Source organism: Arachis hypogaea, chromosome 3 (assembly GCF_003086295.3).
Source record: "Arachis hypogaea cultivar Tifrunner chromosome 3, arahy.Tifrunner.gnm2.J5K5, whole genome shotgun sequence".
NCBI classification, from domain to species: domain Eukaryota; kingdom Viridiplantae; phylum Streptophyta; class Magnoliopsida; order Fabales; family Fabaceae; genus Arachis; species Arachis hypogaea.
In genome coordinates this window covers 4,958,457-4,978,447 of record NC_092038.1, presented here as the reverse complement: position 1 = coordinate 4,978,447, position 19,991 = coordinate 4,958,457, and the positions used below count along the sequence as shown (strand labels likewise).

The 19,991-nt window shown below is 31.7% G+C and overlaps 2 protein-coding genes across 5 annotated transcripts; one reads left to right on the top strand and one right to left on the bottom strand.

Moving 5' to 3' along the window:
• The first annotated feature begins 7,916 nt into the window (after positions 1-7,916).
• On the top strand, positions 7,917-11,970 carry LOC112788996 (glucose-1-phosphate adenylyltransferase large subunit 1). The gene is made up of 15 exons (XM_025830693.3): positions 7,917-8,232; positions 8,328-8,554; positions 8,643-8,765; positions 8,866-9,036; positions 9,252-9,344; positions 9,538-9,621; positions 9,718-9,773; positions 9,863-9,956; positions 10,102-10,287; positions 10,432-10,512; positions 10,605-10,691; positions 10,795-10,899; positions 10,997-11,103; positions 11,208-11,268; positions 11,463-11,970. Exons 2-15 carry the CDS (start codon positions 8,357-8,359, stop codon positions 11,562-11,564), a joined length of 1,548 nt encoding a protein of 515 aa, XP_025686478.1. The 5' UTR covers positions 7,917-8,232; positions 8,328-8,356; the 3' UTR covers positions 11,565-11,970.
• A 1,533-nt stretch (positions 11,971-13,503) lies between these two features.
• LOC112788995 (uncharacterized) lies at positions 13,504-17,378 on the bottom strand. Of its 4 annotated transcripts, none has more exons than XM_025830691.3 (5): positions 17,195-17,371; positions 16,816-16,862; positions 15,308-16,720; positions 15,088-15,113; positions 13,504-14,696 (listed from the first exon to the last, which is right to left on the bottom strand). In XM_025830691.3, exons 3-5 carry the CDS (start codon positions 16,647-16,649, stop codon positions 13,938-13,940), a joined length of 2,127 nt encoding a protein of 708 aa, XP_025686476.1. In that variant the 5' UTR covers positions 16,650-16,720; positions 16,816-16,862; positions 17,195-17,371; the 3' UTR covers positions 13,504-13,937. The 4 variants fall into 4 exon arrangements, with proteins under 4 accessions (XP_025686476.1, XP_072082332.1, XP_025686475.1 ...); XM_072226231.1 differs by having other exon boundaries at positions 15,308-16,735; positions 17,195-17,329; XM_025830690.3 differs by lacking the exon at positions 16,816-16,862 and having other exon boundaries at positions 17,195-17,378.
• Positions 17,379-19,991: the final 2,613 nt, after the last annotated feature.

Below are 19,991 nucleotides of genomic sequence, written 5' to 3'. Positions count from 1 at the left end.
AAACCAATTTAAATAACGAATAATTTTAAGAACTAATTTGACCATTTACCCAAAAATCTCACGTCACATTTTGTTTTTGATCAGGACATGACATTTTTATATGGGTACGTGACGAAGGATTAACATGATTAATTAAAATTTTTTAAAGAATAAATTTAATTAAAAAATTTTTCCAAAAACCAATTTAAATAACGAATAATTTTAAAAACTAATTTGACCATTTACCCAAAAATCTCACGTCACATTTTGTTTTTGATCAGGACATGACATTTCTATATGGGTATCTTCCCTTGGTTTTCGGCCTGAAAAACACAAGAGCATGATTTTCCTGAAAAAAAAAAGGATGATTTTGAGTTAGAAAGCTAGATGTCAAGACCAAAACAAAAAGGCCAATCTTTAAATTTCAAGCCCAAACCAAATTGTAAGGCGGAATAAAAATGTCTAAAACCAATTTGAGTAAATCTAATAGTTAATTCATTAATCCGTTTAATCAAGTCTCAACAGTTTAAATCTAATAGGTCCTTATGCATGCAATAACCTAACAAACTTGTAAATGAAATTTAAATTAGCAACGGATTAATTCTTGACATAAAAAGAAAAAAAAAAGGCTAATAAATTTAAAATTCTATAGTTGATCAGCACAATTTTTTTCATAAAGTCTTTTCAGTTTATAATTTTTCGATCCAAATCTCTAAATACTTAGCATAATTAGTTAATTAGAGTAATTATTATTTATTAGAGACTCATCTACCAAAATCAGACACAAAGCTAGATACTGGACTTGGATCAAGTCTGGTGGGTTAGTCTAGCTATTTTAATTAATTGTTTTTCTATTATAATTTTTTTTTTGGAGAGTTTATTTTTAAAATTTAAAATTTATATTTATATTTAACATTGATTGATATTAACTGAAAAAAAATAGCTAATTTCCTAATTAAACTCGAATATATGGTCATATACTCATATTTCAATTTTATCAAGTTGCATCACTTGCATGGGCTCAATTCCTTTATCACATTTCAATTTTGTTGGTAAAAATGGGGAATCTCACATCACATTTTGTTTTTGGTCATGACATCACATTTTTATTTGAGTTTAGACAGCTAGATGTCAAGACCCAAACAAAAAGGCCAATCTTTAAATTTCAAGCCCAAACCAAATTGTAAAGCAGAATAAAAATATCTAAGGCCAGTTTGGGTAACTAACTTAATTAAACTCCTTTTGATAAAATAACTTAAACAATAAATAACTCTATTAAAAGTAACTTATAAATAAGTTATTTTGTGTTTGAATTTTTAACTTTTAAAGTGTTTATTTTATAGAAATGTGATGAAAAGTAGAAGTATTATAAGAGAAGTCATTTTTTTAACTTTTCTATAAATTCCTAAATAGCTTCTTAAAAAATTGCAATTTGATTTTGAAAATTGTACCAAACATTTATACTACTACATTTTATAAGTCAAAAGTTAAAATAAGTTACTTCTAAAGTTTCCAAACGGGCCCTAAAACCAATTTGGGTTCCATCTAGTAATTAGTTCTAGTTCGTTTAATCAAGTGTCGAGAGTTTGAATATTGTCTTGTATATGCAATAACTCATTGATCAGCGACAAACTCGTAAATGAAATTTTTTTGTGACTACTCGTAAATGAAATTTAAATTCACAACAGATTAGTCCTTTACTTAAAAAACAAAAAAAAAGCTAATAAATTTAAATTTCTATAGCTGATCAGTACAATTTTTTTCATAAAAGTCTTTTCAGTTTATAGGTTTTGATTAAATCCCTAACTATATAAATGTTTGCAGTTAAATTATTTGAATAAACTAACGTTACAAATTCTTTTATAAGGTTAAACGTACAAATCATTAATAAAAAATTTAAATGCTATAAATACTTTTTTATATAAGATTTATCACAGCAATTTGTTCTCACAAAGTATTTGATAACAAAAAATTCAACAAAAACCATCCAATAAAAAATTGGATTAATCTCTTAGGTAGTGTTTGATAGAGAGATAGAGATTGAAAGACTGAAATTGAGAGACAGAGACTAAGAGACAGAGACCGAAATAAATTTTAGTATTCTGTTTGGTGTAAAGTGAGAGACAAAAATTGAAACAAGAATAAAACTCTAATTTAATTTACACAAAGGATAAAATTAGAATTAATTAATTAAAATGAGGATATTTTAGGTATAAAATGTTATTAAAATTTCAATTTCTGTCTCTAAAAATTTCAGTCCCCTGTGTCCCTACTTTTTGGAGGTACTGAAATACAGAAATTTTAGTACCAATCTTTGAGCCAACAAACATAATACTGTGTCTCAACCTCCCAATCTCTGTCCTAGTACCTCAAAACAAACGTTACCTTAATATATATATATATATATATATATATATATATATATATATATATAAGGGCCTATAAAATAATTTGAAAACACAACTTCAACGATTCTCATCAACCTCATGATTTTAAGCTATTATTTTTCGAGCAATTTAGATTAAAAAGAAAAGAAAAGCAACAGAAAAAAATGCTAGCTTATGTTTTCTTATGATCTTGAGTCTATATTATTTTTTTCATTATTAGACAAAGGGCTAGGACTTATCATCTTTGAACATAATCAAACTTATTATTATTATTATCCTAACTACTAATATTTTTTTGCTCCAATAATCAAACAAGTATTCCTCTCTAAAAGCATAGTACATATATTATGTCAAGCTTTATTAGTAAATATCTGTGATCTGTTAATAACTTTAGACCGTGCATTTATAAATTTGTGTCAACCAATTGCTACAATTATAGCATGCAATTACCACGTGAATTTTGTCACTTTGTAATTTGTTTTTTTCTCTTTTTATTTGGCCTCTCGCTGTCTATGATAGACCTCCTAAACTCCCCAAATTAAAGCAACTTGGATTAGACTTTTAAAATTTTAATAATATATACCACTATGTATATATTTGAAGAATTTATTTTTTAGTGTAAAAAAATTATATAAATAATAATTAATCATATATGATTACACCAATAAAAATAATTAAATTTTAAATTTATTATTTAAAATATTATTTAAATATATAAATTTAATTAGATAAATATATTAAACTTTTTATACTGTAGATACATCAAAACTACAACATAATAATCAAATAAAATACAATTATTAAGCGGTCAGAAAGTGCTTCCAATTTCATATCACATATCAATTGAATGCAACTTTTATTACACCAAATAATTGTGGTCTGTCTAGAGAGGCACCACCTATGGTCACTTCCCAGCTATGTGACACACAAAAGATTATGATATGATTTTGAGAAAATTACAAATAGATCCTATCTTTTATTTCGAAAACAAATAAATTTTTGACTAAATATATTTATATATTTTAAAATAAAAAATTTAAATATTTTATATTTAAAAAAAATATTTTTATATTTTTAATTAATCATAAAATTTTGTGTTTTCAAATTATAAATTAAAAATTTATTTGTTTTTTTCCTTATGATTATATATATATATATATCTATATATATATATATATTATATTGCTAATGTTGCAACTATAGCACTCAACGGTGGAGGAAAACCCTTTGTCTGAGTCATTCCATCTCAACAAATAAAAAACCAATAAAAACTATCATATATTATAATATAAGACTGCTCAGATTTTTCTGGACACGTGTACGGTGGAGGTACGGTGTGCTTGGCTGCTTGCTAAAAATAACAAGGACCAATTTTAGAATTCAGTGATATTTATATATTATTTTTGTATTTATTATATGAATTTTTCTTTAAGAAGATTTAGATGATATATATTTTTTTGTTTTTGTATATTATTAATTATTATATGCATGTCTTTTATAAAAATGTAGTGATGTCTTCTATTAAGAGTAAAGTATCATCAATATAAATAAGAAAAAAAAATGAAGTATTAATTAAGTATCAGTATCAGTATCTCAGTGCATGCAATTTGTTTTTCAACTATATATGTATAAATTTTTACTACTATTATTTTTTTATTCGCGTGAAGATGAAATATCTTATATGAAAATAATAATTAGATTGTGGACGCGTGTTGTATCAAATAATTTATTTAAACATATTAAATTATTTAATAATTTTTAATTGTTATTTTTACATAAAATCATCTTATTGTATTTGTAAAACCTATACTTTATTGATAATAACTAGGACGTGAAAAATTTATGAAAAAATTGAAAATTTCTATGGTAACAATCCATGATCATTACTAGCATCAAGATACACATTTACACCAATCTAATAGGTTTAATTATTTTGTTAGTTATTTTAATTTTATTAAATTTATATTAAATTTTTATATATTTTTAATTTTATAATTTGATTTTTTTATGTTAAAATTATTAAAATTAATAAAATATTTTTTTTAAAAAAATATGTAATTAAAGATCTAATTAAATTCTTTAAATATCTTTAATTTATAAAAAAATATTTAATTAACTCTAATATTTTTATATTAAAAAGACTTTATTATAAAATTTAAAATAATATAAAATTCAATTAAAAAATATAAAATTTTAATTATAAATTTAATAAAATTATGCCCACGAATAGAATAATTAAATTTATTGAATATTGATCAAAGAAGGCATTACTCCATTAGCATAATGTATATATGTGTTTGTTGTTTTCTTGCACAATCCATTCCCACACTTATTTTTGATTGGCCAATGTATAAAGTATAAACGAATCTGAATTTCTCAATCAATCTCCCTCATTAGGCCATTGGAACCCTAATCCTTATCTTCTGTTTCAATGGGTCCTTTGTTATTATGTTGATCCCCACACTGGTCTTCTTTCATTCATTGTTTTCACATCCAAAACGAAAATTTCATTAATAAGAGATGAGAGATATATGCAATGTACATATTAAATGAACACTACTTAGATAGCAAAGTTTAATTGAATTATTCATATTTAAACCCTTTAAATTAAACCGCAAACAGAGAGAGGGCAATGCCAAATGGATGGTGGGACCCACCCATGGTTTTTTAGGGGCCAAGTCTTTTTTTTTTTTTGTCGGTAGATTGGACAACTCCCAATCCTAGGTACCCCAATAGATTGGACAACTCCCAATTCTAGGTACACAACACACCCACACACTCCTCATATATTTATCATATTTTTTCCTCAATTGCATTCTCTAGAGTTTGATCCCTAGACCTTGAAGTGGGGAGGGGGGAGAAATGCCACTAGAGCCGAGGCTCATTGGCAGGGGCCAAGTCTTCATCTTTTTAGAATTTCCACAACCGTGCATTCGGATCACTGCTTTCTAATGTCCAAAATATAGTTTATTAGTTTTTTTTAATTAAAAAAAAAAGATTTTTAATTTTAATATACTGTCAATATAAAATTATTTTATACGTATATTTAATCACATAATATCGTATTAATAAAAATAATTATTTTTTATATTAATTGTATAAATAATTATTCAAAAAAATAGTTAAAATTATAGAATTATATATCAAAATTAAATTCTTTAATCAAACCTTAGCTTGAACATAAAACTGATCCTCATGTGGCCACCACTTTTATCTCCCCAAGAAAAAAGAGAGGAAGAAACTCTACCTGGTAGAGGGAAAATAATATGAGATTTCATTTCCATTTGGCATAAAAAATTTATTGATAGATTTATCATTCTAAGTAACTAATACTTCGTGATTAAGTTAAGACTTTTTTAAGATTAATTCACCAATGAAATAGTTAATTTTTACTAAAAATCAGTTATTGTCTTATTGATCAGACATTGCACATAAAAATATATATTTGACATAGTATATAAATTGTTTTATATATTATTATAAATAAGTTCTATTATTCATATGTTATTATAAGTTTAATTATTTTATTGAAAAATATATAACTCAATGTATATATATATACTTATTTTTAGGGTATTATATAAAGATTTTTATTATACATAATTAATTATGTAAATGCCAAAAAAAGAATGAACAAGTATCTATTTATATGTACACAACTTATTGGTCCCCCCTAATCCACTGAACACAACCATTTCTGTAATTTAATATTCATACTCTCTTCAATTTCAAAAATAATCTGATTTATTTAAATAATGCATACGTGTCCAAATTTAAACACATATACATTATTTATATATTAAGAAAATAGTCATTTTGTAGTAATCAAATAGTATTATATTAAATTAAAAAGTGTTTAGCTCAATTAGCTATATATTGCTTTAATTTGAAGGCTTTAAAAATAAAGAGAAGTATATAACTATATGATACTAATAATTCTATTTTTCATTACAATACATCAAAATTAATTTTTAAAACGATTAAAAAAATCCAACTTTTAAAGCATATAGAGTTACGGTTATTTGATCAACTTTTCAATTAATAAGATTAATAATGTATGCATGTTATATATTGAGGCAAGTGATTCGGTGTGTATACATACATATATATACATACACACATATAAAAACAAATAAAATAAATAATAAATTTAACATTTATTGCATGATTAAATAGTAAAACAAGTATTGAAAACTACTTATTGCAATTATTAATGATGAATCATGGAGTAAAATCGAATGAGATATTATTGAGTTAATAAATTATAATAATGGTGATAAATCAAATAATATTGTGTTTTGAGATCATGAGCTAATAAAGAAAATTTGGAACTCCACATAATACAAACAATCCAATTACCATAATCGTCCTCAAAAAATTGACAAGAGAAACAACGTAGCTGGCTAGTAAATGGATTTAACTAACATATATATAAAAGAATAATAATTCACACACTTAATTCTCAAGTGTTTATTTGTATTGGACTATTTTTTGAAAGAGGTTCATAACTTCATATTATATTGAGTTGCAACTATATAACGTTATTTGTATTGTTACTATCATTGGTCAAGACGTGTCAAAATGTACCTTCAATTTAATCAGCATAGCTATTTTAATAATTTTCCTTCTTTTTCTTCAATGAAGGTTTTAAATGACTTTTATATTTGACAGAAAAAGAGAAAAAAAATGTGAATATTTTCTTTTCATTAATGATTTGATTTTTTTTGGGGCCACATAATTTGTTACTCCCATTACTTTGCTTCCATTTCCGTCACATATTGGTGAACAAAGTTGCCATATTGAAACCATTTTGAAAGAGAAAAAAAAAAGGGTGATATTTGTTAAAAAATAGTTATACTTTTTTTTATTTTTATCAATTATCGTAATAATTAGTAAATATTAAATAAAAAATTGATTTTTTTTATTTTCTAGCATTACCGTTATAAAATGAATGTGTTATTAAAATTACATAATATTCGAATCTTCAATGGTATCTATTTAAGCAGATGAGTGAGCTGACCATTCGATCAATCCAAATTAATTTTTAAACATATATACTTAGTACTAATTAATTAGTGAAATCTTTAATTTAAACTAGTAGAATGATAAATTTAATTATCTGTTTAAATATCACATGTTTAAATTTTATGTTATATATACAATAATTTATTAACTAATAATACACCTTTAAATAAAATTTAAATCTACGATAAATATATTTTTGACTTGTTGGCTGAAAAGATATAAAGAAAAAAAATGAATAAAATAAAATAAAATAAATAGAGTCATTTTTTCAAATGATATTTGCAAATTGCAAGTATATGAAAAAAAAACTAATTATCAAAAACATCAAATCAGATTGAACCTAAAAAAATCATGACTGAAGAAGAGTATTAGCCAAAGTCATTATCAAGCCAAAGTGTTGCAACATGTCAAGTGGCCTACACACACTCATCAAATGACAGCCGCAGAAAAATAAAAATAAAAATAAAAAGTAAAATTGATATTTTCCCCCTAAACTTATTTTAATAATAATATTTGATTTGATTTGATTTCATGTACAACTATAGTGCCTTTGAAAATGACAGGTGTCTGTTCCCTTATGAAGCTTCACCAAGTATAAGAAGAGAAGCCTAGAAACTTGGAAAACATGCACAAGGTTCATGAGTCTATGTAGTACACCAAGATATCAATATTAATATACATTATAATTTATATCATAGTCTTTGGAAATTGATATTGATATATACCAAAAATTCATAAGATCTTTCTCATCTTTCTTGTGAGCCTCACATAATAATTAAAAGCAACCACTAAACTACACTACACTTCACTAACCTTTGATTCATCCTCATCACAATCCTAAGTAAGTTTTTTTTCCTTCAGATCATAATAGTTCATGCTCTTTAGTAGTGAATTCTGATTATGATTTTATTGGTGTTTGTTTCTTTGTTTTGGAAGTAATAAAGTTGATCAAAGTTGAAGAAGCAATGGAATCTGCATGTATGGCAATGAAAACCAATCCTCATTGCCTTCATCAAGAAAATGGATTCTTAGGTGAAAGGATCAAAGGGGGTGTCAACTACAGTCCCTGGATCATCAAAGAGAAGAAGAAGAAGATGATCAATAAGGCCAAACCTTCTGTTGTATCTTCTGTTCTTACATCAGAAACTGCAAAAGAATCTTTGGTATGTGCTTCAATTATTCAATTATGATTTCCATTTTCTAGTAACTGTGTTTGTGAGTGCATGAAAATTAAATTCGATATTTTTTCAGACAATTCAAATGCCATCTTTTCTGAGAAGAAAAGCTGATCCAAAAAATGTAGTCTCAATCATATTGGGGGGTGGTCCTGGTGCTCAACTTTATCCAATCACAAAAAGAACAGCCACACCTGCTGTGAGTAATCATTTTCTTGATCCTCACTACTTTTTGGTGAGTGAGACCTTTGAAGAAGATTCTGAATTTCTGAGAGTGATTTTTCTGTTTTTTTTTTCAGGTTCCTGTTGGTGGTTGCTACAGGCTTATAGACATACCAATGAGCAATTGCATCAACAGTGGCATCAACAAGATATTTGTGTTAACACAGTTCAACTCTGCATCCCTCAACCGGCACATAGCTCGCACCTACTTTGGAAATGGCATCAACTTTGGAGATGGATATGTTGAGGTATCTTATCATATTCACACAAATTGTAATAATAGAAATGTTGTGTATTTTTCTTAGTTTTCTATGATATCTCCTGGCCTAGCAGACCAAGGACTAATTTGTTGCGGATTAGTTCCATTTAAGGGTTTGCTACTGCTGACCACTCGACTAATTCAAGTTGGTTAGAAGTATTTTGTATTTATTATGTTTGTTTTTGGTTGATGATTGCTAAACAGGTCCTGGCAGCTACCCAAACAGCTGGTGAAGCTGGAAATAAGTGGTTCCAAGGAACAGCAGATGCTGTGAGGCAATTCACTTGGGTGTTCGAGGTGCGAAATAAGTCTTTTTCGAGAATAAAGTCGTCTATCATGATTTAAAATTGATAAATTTGTGGTAACAAATTAGTCCTTTTATACGAATGAGGGACGAGTTTGTCGCTTTCCAATCCTAAGAGACTACTTTAATTTGTTCCTATGTTTTTTGGTCAAGGAGGAGATTAAGGATTTACTTTAAATATTGTAGGATGCTAAGCACACAAATGTTGAGAATGTTTTGATCTTGGCTGGTGATCATTTATACAGAATGGATTACATGGACCTTGTGCAGGTACATTAGTAATTTGTGATTTTTCTATGATTGTTTGGTGTATAAGTTGGTTGGACTATTTTTAACATCATTTTTTTACAAATTGCCAATAATCAGAGTCATGTAGATAGAAATGCAGATATCACAGTTTCATGTGCTGCTGTAGGAGACAGGTTTGTGTTCTCAAACTTGTATTAGATATTCTCAAACATTATAAATTTGAAATTTATGAAAGTATAATTTCCAATTGAATACTTTTTAGCCGCGCATCGGATTACGGGTTGGTCAAGGTTGATGGCAGAGGTAGGATCATCCATTTTTCAGAGAAACCAAAGGGTGCTGATCTGAAATCAATGGTAAGTCCCAAATTAAAAGTGTGTACTAAAAACAAGCATAGACTTGGTTTGAAAACTTGTGTGCAATTGAACCTTAAAAGTTGCATATTATTCTTCTTTACATCAATTCTTTAATTCATGATTTTGTGATATAACTTCTATGCAGCAAGTAGATACTTCTATTATGGGGTTGTCACACCAAGATGCAAAGAAATCACCATATATTGCCTCTATGGGGGTTTATGTATTCAAGACAGAGGTTTTACTCAAGCTTCTCAAATGGAGATATCCAACATCCAATGACTTTGGATCCGAAATCATTCCTGCAGCTGTCGGGGAGCACGATGTTCAAGTAAGACGAATAATAATACTCTCTCCGTTCTCTTTTATCTGTCAATGTTACTTTTTGGTATATCTCTAGATCGACGAAGAGACAGATATAAGAAGAGCTAATTACTTGAGTGACAAGGTAACAAGAATTTTATATCTTGTGCAGGCATATTTTTTTGGAGACTATTGGGAAGACATTGGAACAATCAAATCCTTTTATGATGCTAACATGGCTCTTACTGAAGAGGTTTGCCTAAGATATTTCTCTCATTCTCACCATGATTTAGTTACAAGTCACAGTATCAAGGATTGTATATGCTTTATGCTACTTTCTTGCAGAATCCAATGTTCAAATTCTATGACCCCAAGACACCTATTTACACATCTCCAAGATTCCTACCACCAACCAAGATTGATAAATGCCGGGTATGATTATGATTATGACTATGATCATCCAACTATGAAGCTTGCTCTGATGAACTTCATTTATATCTTGCTTATCATGTTTGAGTTGCTGCTATTATTGTAGATTGTGGATGCAATCATCTCCCATGGATGTTTCCTGAGGGAATGTACTGTCCAACATTCCATTGTGGGCGAGCGATCGCGTTTGGATTATGGAGTTGAACTCCTGGTAAAGAAGAGAAACAGTCATAATTTTCTAGGTGACATTAGAGTGTAGAGCACACACTCCATGTAAGGTTTCTTACATCTTAAGTAAACTTTTACAGGACACTGTAATGATGGGAGCAGACTATTACCAAACGGAATCTGAAATCGCCGCGCTTTTGGCCGAAGGGAAGGTTCCCATTGGGATTGGAAAGAACACCAAGATTAGGTAACCTTATTTTGGTTTAAGAATGTTAACACTGTCTGTATTTTCTTTTATCTAGAGATTAGTGAAACTAATGTTGTTGAAATTGTTGTGACTTGTTGTTGAAGGAACTGCATAATTGACAAGAATGCAAGGATTGGGAAAGATGTGATCATCATGAACAAAGATGTGAGCATGTCTACCTCTTTTCTTTTTACATACATATTATTATCTCTTACCATACACAAAAGTCTCACTGTAGACACGATACATAATAGGAGTCAATAGCGTCAGTTAATCCATGTAGCCAACTAAGGCGTTGTTGGTTGTCATTGTGTCTTACGAATTCAAATTATTTGTGTTATGTATATGTCAAAATGTAGGGTGTTGAAGAAGCAGATAGATCAGAAGATGGATTCTACATAAGGTCAGGAATCACCATCATAATGGAGAAGGCAACAATAGAGGATGGAACTGTCATATAAAATGAGACAAGCTAAGGAACAATCCATGGGAACAGAAGAGAAGGGTAGGAGCAATCAGAGTGCAGAACCCTGTTTTGGGCTATGTATATGTAAAATAGAAGGTTTCCCACTCTGTAACAAAAACAATGCCTAAAATAAAATCATGGAAGCGATATGCACATATAAGTAAAATAAAATGAAATCTGTGGAAATTTTGAAGCTGCTTTCTATGTTAATGTTGCTTTCTATGTTAATGTTGCAACTTATAAGTGTGAGAAGTACATGAAATTAGTTTCACATCAAAGAAAACAAGGAAGAATAAGGAATTTATAAGATGAGAGACTCATTTATTTAATGTTTTAAGTTTTCAGTTAAATGTAATGTTGTTTTAACAATTGAATTGGTGTTTTGAATAACTCTAAATGAGGTCTATGTTGTTTTTCTTTATCTTTTCATAATCTTACTTTTTATTATTATTATTATTATTACGATTTCTCATTTATGAGCTATAACTAAACAAAAGAAATTAAGAAATTGAGCAATCATTTCTCTTTTATTTTAGATTTTGTAATTGACGTAATATTATTATTTAAAATTAATTTTTTATTATTTAGAAAATGTTTGTTAAATGCATGTGTTGTTAGTTCATGTATGTAAATAACTAAATACATTTTGTCCAAACAAAAAATATACGTACTTAAAGTATACGAATAAATTAGTCTCCCAAATTGCAGATTTAGCTAGTTAAATGGTATGGATTAAAAGGCCCGTTAAAAAATGCAGATACAAAATTTACAAATTTTAAATAGTACAAATTGCAATATAAATGAGTTTTCTTTTTCCATCTTTAATTAGATGCATGCTATAGTGAAAAAGAAAAATTATGAAAAGATAAAGATTCATTTTTGTAGATAATAAAAAATTTGTCTAAGAAAATATATCATTTTATTTTTAATAATTTTTTATTTTTATTTTTATTTTTATTTTTCATTTTCTTCCCAGAAAACCTCTTGATAGTAGAATTCCTTATTTTAGAAGAGTCAAATCCTATGATAGCAACCATAATCACATACATGGTTGCTTAGACCAGGACCAACCGTCAGCAAGTTTGGAAGGTCAGCAAAGTGCCACATGGCAAAACTAAGCTAATTGGACCGCCAACTTGTCGACATGTGCAGTAGATGTGGTGTGATTCTAATACTAGAAATAGTATTAACTTATTTCATTATTTGCAATACCTAAGTATATTATATACAGTTATTTTGTACACTGCCTTTCATTGGTCTGGTAGGTAGTTTAAATATTGAAAATAGGAATCTCATTTTGTATATGCAATAATTTATTGGACAGTTATAAATTTTTAATATAAAATTCATTTTTGTAGCAAAAATTTTTTTTACTTAACAGTTTAAAACATATAGTAAAAAATCAAAATATCTATATATATGTTTAGAATAAAATAAAACAAACTCTTATAATGCAGCGTGCACAATTAAAATTTATAATATATATATATATATATAACACTTCAATTTAATTTAGTGCAGCCTCCAAGAGAGTAGGGGTCACACCCATCTGTAAAGTAGTCAGGGTCAAAGAATTCCACTTAGCATTTTCGTTAACTCTGATCCACCTTTTCTGAACCACAAAAAAGAAATTTAAAAAATTGTGAAGGAAAAAAGAAAGAGAAAAAAGACACTCTGCTTTTTGCTGTTTACTACTAACATTGATGCCTAAATAATGAAGGTGCCGAGTGCCGACGATTCTCCTATGATTCACTGGTTGCATTGCATCTATCAACCCCTTTGCTTTGATACGAAAAGGAGGGATGCAAACGGAAGTCTCGTTATACGTGTTATATTCCGTAAGAATATGAAAACCAGAAAATACTTGGGAACAATTTCATGGATATAATAAAGTAACAAGAATATAGAGTGTGCTTTTTCTATCCTGGACCAGATTGTGCAAACCACACAGTTTTCCACCTTTTATTTATTTACATTTTCATTGTTCCTTCCTAGCATAACCCACCTATTTACAATCTGAAATATCTGAAAAAGGCTTTTTAAGAAAAAAAAAATAATCCGAAAGGTAATTAGCCTTAAATTACTTTTACCTCCAAAAGCTGCAAACCATTCCACAGTGAGGAAACTATTATTCAAACTCTTCAGCATTATATTCTATCAAACCTTAACACAGGTAAAAGTGTCAACGCAAGCATAGCTTCCAAATATGGCGTGGGAGGTAAAGACATTTCTCCTCACCCTGGATGAAAACAACTTACTTCCCATAAACACAAGATAGATATAACAGAAAAATGCATGCTCCCATATACAATATCTTTCTATGCATGCACTGCTCAGATTTTGTAGGAGAGGTTGGTGGCCAACAACTTCAAAATCCCTTCGCATTCCAAACTGTCACCGTTCCCTTTTTCATAACCTTGGATGGATTCAAACAGTTCAGTGCCTTTCCCATTAGTGCCATAGCAGCAATGCTTGGAAACTGCTCCTTTTGAATCTCTTCTATCGCTATGTTTGAAGACTTTGGATCATGAGGATCCACTGATTCGTGCCTCTTTTTGATGGATGCAGAATGTTTGTGACTCCATCTCTGAATCCAGGGATGTGAAAGTGTGATTTCGACATCTCTCTTCGCTTCTGTAAAACTGTACTTGCCATTTGTTAATACTGCTGTAGGTGGATCCGGTACCATCTGCTCTTTGGCATGATTTACAACTCTGGGCTCCTTGCTAGCTTCAGTACCTTCCACAGCTTTTCCCAAAGTATTATTTACTTTTTCATGTGAAGAACATTCTCCAATGTTTACACTTTCAGTGCCACATGCAGAACCCATTCTGCATAACTTGAGTCGTTTAACCCATCTGCTGCTAGAATCCAGACCCAAAGAACTATTGCCAGATATTGACCTTCCGTGCTCGTCTGCATCGGGAAGAAAATGTTCCGCACCAAGGCTGTGGGTTCTAGATGTACTAGTCTCCCTATCAACTATCGGATTTGCCATAGTCTGATCCTCACAAGGCTCTTGGTTTATGTCAAGTAGTTCTATATTCGTTGATTTAGCTTTGTTATTCTCACTGGCTGAAGTTACTGCAACTTGAGAACTGGGTGACTTTTGAATATCCTTGGAACTCTACAAAATTCAAAATTTTAATAATGTTTAAAATAGTATCAGATTCAATCACCTGCAATAAGATTGGTACAACAATCTCGAGATATGATATAGTTATTGAATTTAGGAACTGATTGTTTAAAATTTATATACAGATATCACATGTGATGTGAGTGGGTGAGTTAGTGTTTGTATCCAAGTCTAGATATGAAGAACAGTACTGTTAGCTGCATGGCCTTATGATATCAAACAACATTCATTACAATTGACAATCGAAAGGCAGACTATGATGTGTGGAGCTGAACATGAAAAGCAGGGTAACAATATAAAATTTTTAAATGCTTAAGCAAGAGCATCATGGATGAAAAACAGATGCCGCAGTATCAAAAAGATCAAGCAATGGGATTATTACCTTGTTTGTTTGCAATGGAACATCACCTGTGCAAAAGGGAACAAGCTTCAGCATTTTAGCCAGAAACAGTATTAAAGCTATAAAATTGCCAGAAATGGTTACAATTGAACTTGAGTCAAAATATGGAAAATAGAACATTTTCTGCTTAAATTAGTCCATAATAGCTAACTTTTTTTTCAATAATAATAATAATAATAATGGATAGAGTATGCCTATATACCCTGAAGGTGATTCTCATGTAAAGCATGAATGTCCATGGCATCTGTTTCAGCAGATGATTCATTCTTCAGGGTTGTTGAACTTCTGAGATCTCGCACATTTTCCTTTCCTGAACTCTTTATGGAGCCCCCCAGAGTTTCCAGCTTCACAGAATTTCCTTTGAATTTGGAAGGCACTATTGCCTCTCTAAAGAATTGACCTCTGCCAGATAAATTAGCATCAGTCTCTTCAGAGTTAAGAAAATGGTGAGTTGTCTTCACACTCTCACCATCATGAAGCAATTGCAGGGAGCTTTCACCACAAATAACTTGAGGTTTAGTTGACTTTAAGGAAGCAGTCTGATTTGTAATGTTTGCACCAGCAACATGATTGTGAATGTTGTGGTGTGCATGGCGAACAAAACACAATTCATCATCATTGTCATCAACGCCGGGGTTGTGCGGCAACTGAGCAATACCATCTTGAATCCATCTTGAAAAGGAAGATCTATGCGGGTCTAACAGGTTACTCATTTTCTTCTCATGGATTAAAAGAGAAGAAAAACTGTGATATTTAGTAGTGGTGATATGCTCCTGGGTTGCTACATTGTAGCTTGACTGGTATATTTTTTGGTGTCCAGATGTGAATGCAGGCATCAAACCTTTTCCTTTGTCACACACAGTTGGCACAACGGCAGAGTCTGATTTTACAAATTCATTCCATAGTGATGTTGAAACATCTATGTTCTTCTGTTCAACTGCATTTGGAGATTTCATCAACAGACCTGAAGGTAAATTTCCTTGAGACAACAACCAATGCTCTCTAACTGATGTTTCAGTTCTAGGAGGATGATGTGCAGATGCTGATGGCACATGAATGCCAGTTCCATTAGGAGAAACACTGTCATCTTCAGAGCAGGATTTAGTTTCAGACTTTATACATTCTCCATGGTAAAGACTATCATGTTCCTTCTTCAACGACAAAATTCCTTCAGTCTTTTGAGAAACGTTGAATATAGGAAATGATTTGGAATCAATGCTTGGCTTCTTTGATTTTCCATATTCAGTCTCATTGATGGAAGTAACCCTTGCACCCCTGCCTACTTCTCCTAATGCTCCAGGACGCACAGAACTATCAACCACAACATCTGAACAGCCAATTAAACCATGCTGTTCAGAGCCACTGTCTTGTTTGACTTCTTTAACTCCACAACCAAACATTGAATGGTTCCGATTCGTGGGTGCTGACCTACAATCTGTGTGCAGCCAATGAGACATCCACACTGAGTGGTAACCGTTTATCGCCTGATGAGCATCCACCCCCTCACCTTCATGACATGCTTGTCCAATATCGTCAGGCGTCATCACTGACCGACCACCACCACTACACTACCTTCAACTCACAAACATAGCCAAACTGAAGTAATGTTCATGACCTGTATTCATGAGACCTGCGTGTTAGCATTCATCAAAACACAGTAACACAAACATACATACACAAGAACAACACAGCAAAATATGTTGAACTCACAAACACAACCAAGCCACAGAAGAATTCAAAATCCGGATTCATGATCCCTGCAAATCAGACTAGACTTCATCAAAAGAATAAGAAAACCAACGCATGCAGAGTTGCAGACACAAACAAACTCAATCTACACCATCACGTGAAGAAAGTTAAATCTAATCCAGAAACCTACTGAATCCTATAAAATACATCAGAAAACGCAAATTCCAGCATCAATTTCAAGTGTATAAGATTTCATTACGATTGAAAATTTCCGTTAAAGAGAAACAAACCTAAACAAGCAGCAAAAACAAATTGAACTTCAACAGAATTCACCAAACAACAAAACTCAACTAGAAGAATAAATTCATTCGAACAAAAGAACGAGGAAGTTCGAAGCTACCTTCGAAATTCTGAGACGCCGAAAAGCGAATTCGGCGAAGCAAAAAAGAACCACTGAGAAGCACGAAGATGAGATAATAATAAATTTTTGTAACATAAATAAAAAATAATAATGATTAGATGAAGAAGGAGGAGCAAAAAATGAAGAGCAACGTTACAGTGTTAAAAACTTGTCACTGTTTAGTGAAACGAAATCGACGGTTGAGATGTTCATAGTACGTTGGTTCTGTGGCTCGTGGAATCAATCCGAGCCGTCGGAATTTTTGTAACGTAGCTTTAGTTTCTTTTGGGTGTTCTTTCCTCAGCCACATGAATCCGTGGGACCCATCCACCTGCGCTTTTTTATTTGTTTCCTTCCAAGTTCCAACAATTCCTTCTCTCTCTTCAAATTATTTTTAATTAATTCTTTTTCCATCCATTGCTTTTTTCTATTTCTCCTATGTTTCAAATTACGCGTCGTAATTGTGGCCACTTTATAATTTCCATCCAAATGAATAAAATTATTGTACAGGGTTCGAATGGCCCCACTCTATTTTGTTATGTAATGAAAAAAATAAAAAGTATGTACTGTACTAATTTCTGTTTCATTCCATTTTCTTTTTAATGTATAATTTGGATTAACAGTGAAAATGATTAAGGTCTATCTCAATTAATTTTTAGAAGATGAAATGTTTTAAATTGACCCTTGAAAATATAATAGTGAACCGTCAATTAGTGACATGCTATAAAATCATTTTGACTCACGGTTATATATTTTAAAGATTAATTTATTGCGTTTGATAGGTCGCCAGTAGGTACTATTGTACTAAGCGCCAAAAAATAATTGTTGAAGTTTGCCAAACATCTATGACAAATTTAGCAATTTGCACATTGTTGTGCCTAAATATTTGGACAATTTACCTATTTAAATAAATTATTGACTAAAATTATCATAATACACATTATATAAATTAGATGTCGAAATATATTTATTTTAAATTATGTAAATTATGACAGAAGTATTGCACGTAATCTACTATAAGAGTGTCACGGATTACGTTGGCGAAAAACCATCACATAAATCGCTACAAGAGTATCGCAGTTTATGTGTGTTTTTGATGCATGCATAAACCGCTCCAGGAGTGTAGCAGTTTATGCTGTTAAACTTTGCCTATAAATACCAAGATAAAGAGTGGGTTATTTGAAGAGAGTCATTTTCACACTTTCTGAAATGGATAGAGACGAAAGTTTGATGGTTTTAGTCCACTGTTCTGGTAAAATTAAAAAAAAAAAAGTAACAGGCATGGTGTTAAGTTCACGGATAAAGAATCGCTGAGCATTTTTATCCATTCGACTGATACTTTGTCGGATCTGAAGAGGAACATATTGCAGAAGGTAAAGTTAGCTGGGACCAAATCGGTGAAGAAGGTGTTCTACAAGATTCCGATGGCGGTTGTGTTCAGTGGTGTGCAGTATGAAACATTTGTCATCGGGTCGGATGAAGACATGGGGGTGTTATTTCATTATCGGCAGAGTTTTTCGGGGGTGAGAATACACGAGTTGTTTGCCAAGTTGGAAGATCGTTTGGAAAGTTTCGAGGCTTCAGCGCCAAATTCTCAGTCGACGACAGTGGGGGGCACTTCTACTTCAATGTCTGTCGTTGCACCCAGGTGTCTCCTACCTGTACCTCCACCTGTTCTAGCACCGGCAGATAGGTCACCCGGTTTGATTACTGGTCTTGTTGAGAGTGGTGAGCCGGATCACGTTGAGGAAGCGATGCGGGACTATGATTCGGACAATGAGCCTGATCATATCAGGAGATAGTGAGGACGAGACTCCAGTGCCCCCACCTGCACCTCAGGGGCCATGCAGTTTTGGGTCCCACCAACAACCGCCGCATTTATCGACGCTGAATATGGAAGCAGTGAGCCAACAACAAGATGATCCACACACCTTCGGCTACCAAGGATTACACGAGGGCAATGCTTCTGGAAAATTTCAAATTGGTCAATCTTTCCAGACTAAGGAGGAAGCTGTGATGAGTGTTAAGGATTATAGCATTCGTCCTGGAGTTCAGTATCAGGTAATGGAATCTGATCATCTGAAGTATGTTGGGAGATGCAAGGAGTTTGGAAATGGTTGCAATTGGATCATCCACGTTGCACTTCGGCATCGCAAGGGTAGTTGGGAGGTTAGAAGGTACAACGGAGCCCACACATGCCTGGCCAGTTGCGTTTGCACTTGTTGAGGGGGAGACTGCTGAGTCGTGGGCTTTTTTCTCATCCCACTTGCGTCAACATGTGACCCAACAGGAAGGAATTCTGGTGATTTCTGATAGACACAACAGCATTAAGGATGCACTGGAGGCACCAGACAGTGGTTGAAAACTGCCTCATGCATATCAAGCGTATTGCATTCGACATGTTGCAGCCAATTTTGCTCTCAGTTTCAAGGGTCAGGATGCAAGGCGGATGCTTGTGAATGCGGCGTATACGAAGACTGAGGCCGAGTTTGACTACTGGTTTGATATTATGAGGACTGAAAATCCGGCCATGTGTGATTGGGCCAACCGGCTGGAGTACAATAAGTGGACTCAACACTAGGATGGAGGCAGACGGTTCGGCCACATGACGATGAGCATATCCGAGTGTGTTAACTCTGTACTGAAGGGGACACGGAATCTTCCGGTAACTGCATTTGTCAAATCCACATATGGGAGGTTAGCAGAGCTTTTTGTCGTCTGAGGGCAGACGGCAGAGGCACAGTTGGGATCAGGCCAACGGTTTTGCCAGGCCCTGGTCAAGGCGATAGAGCGCAAC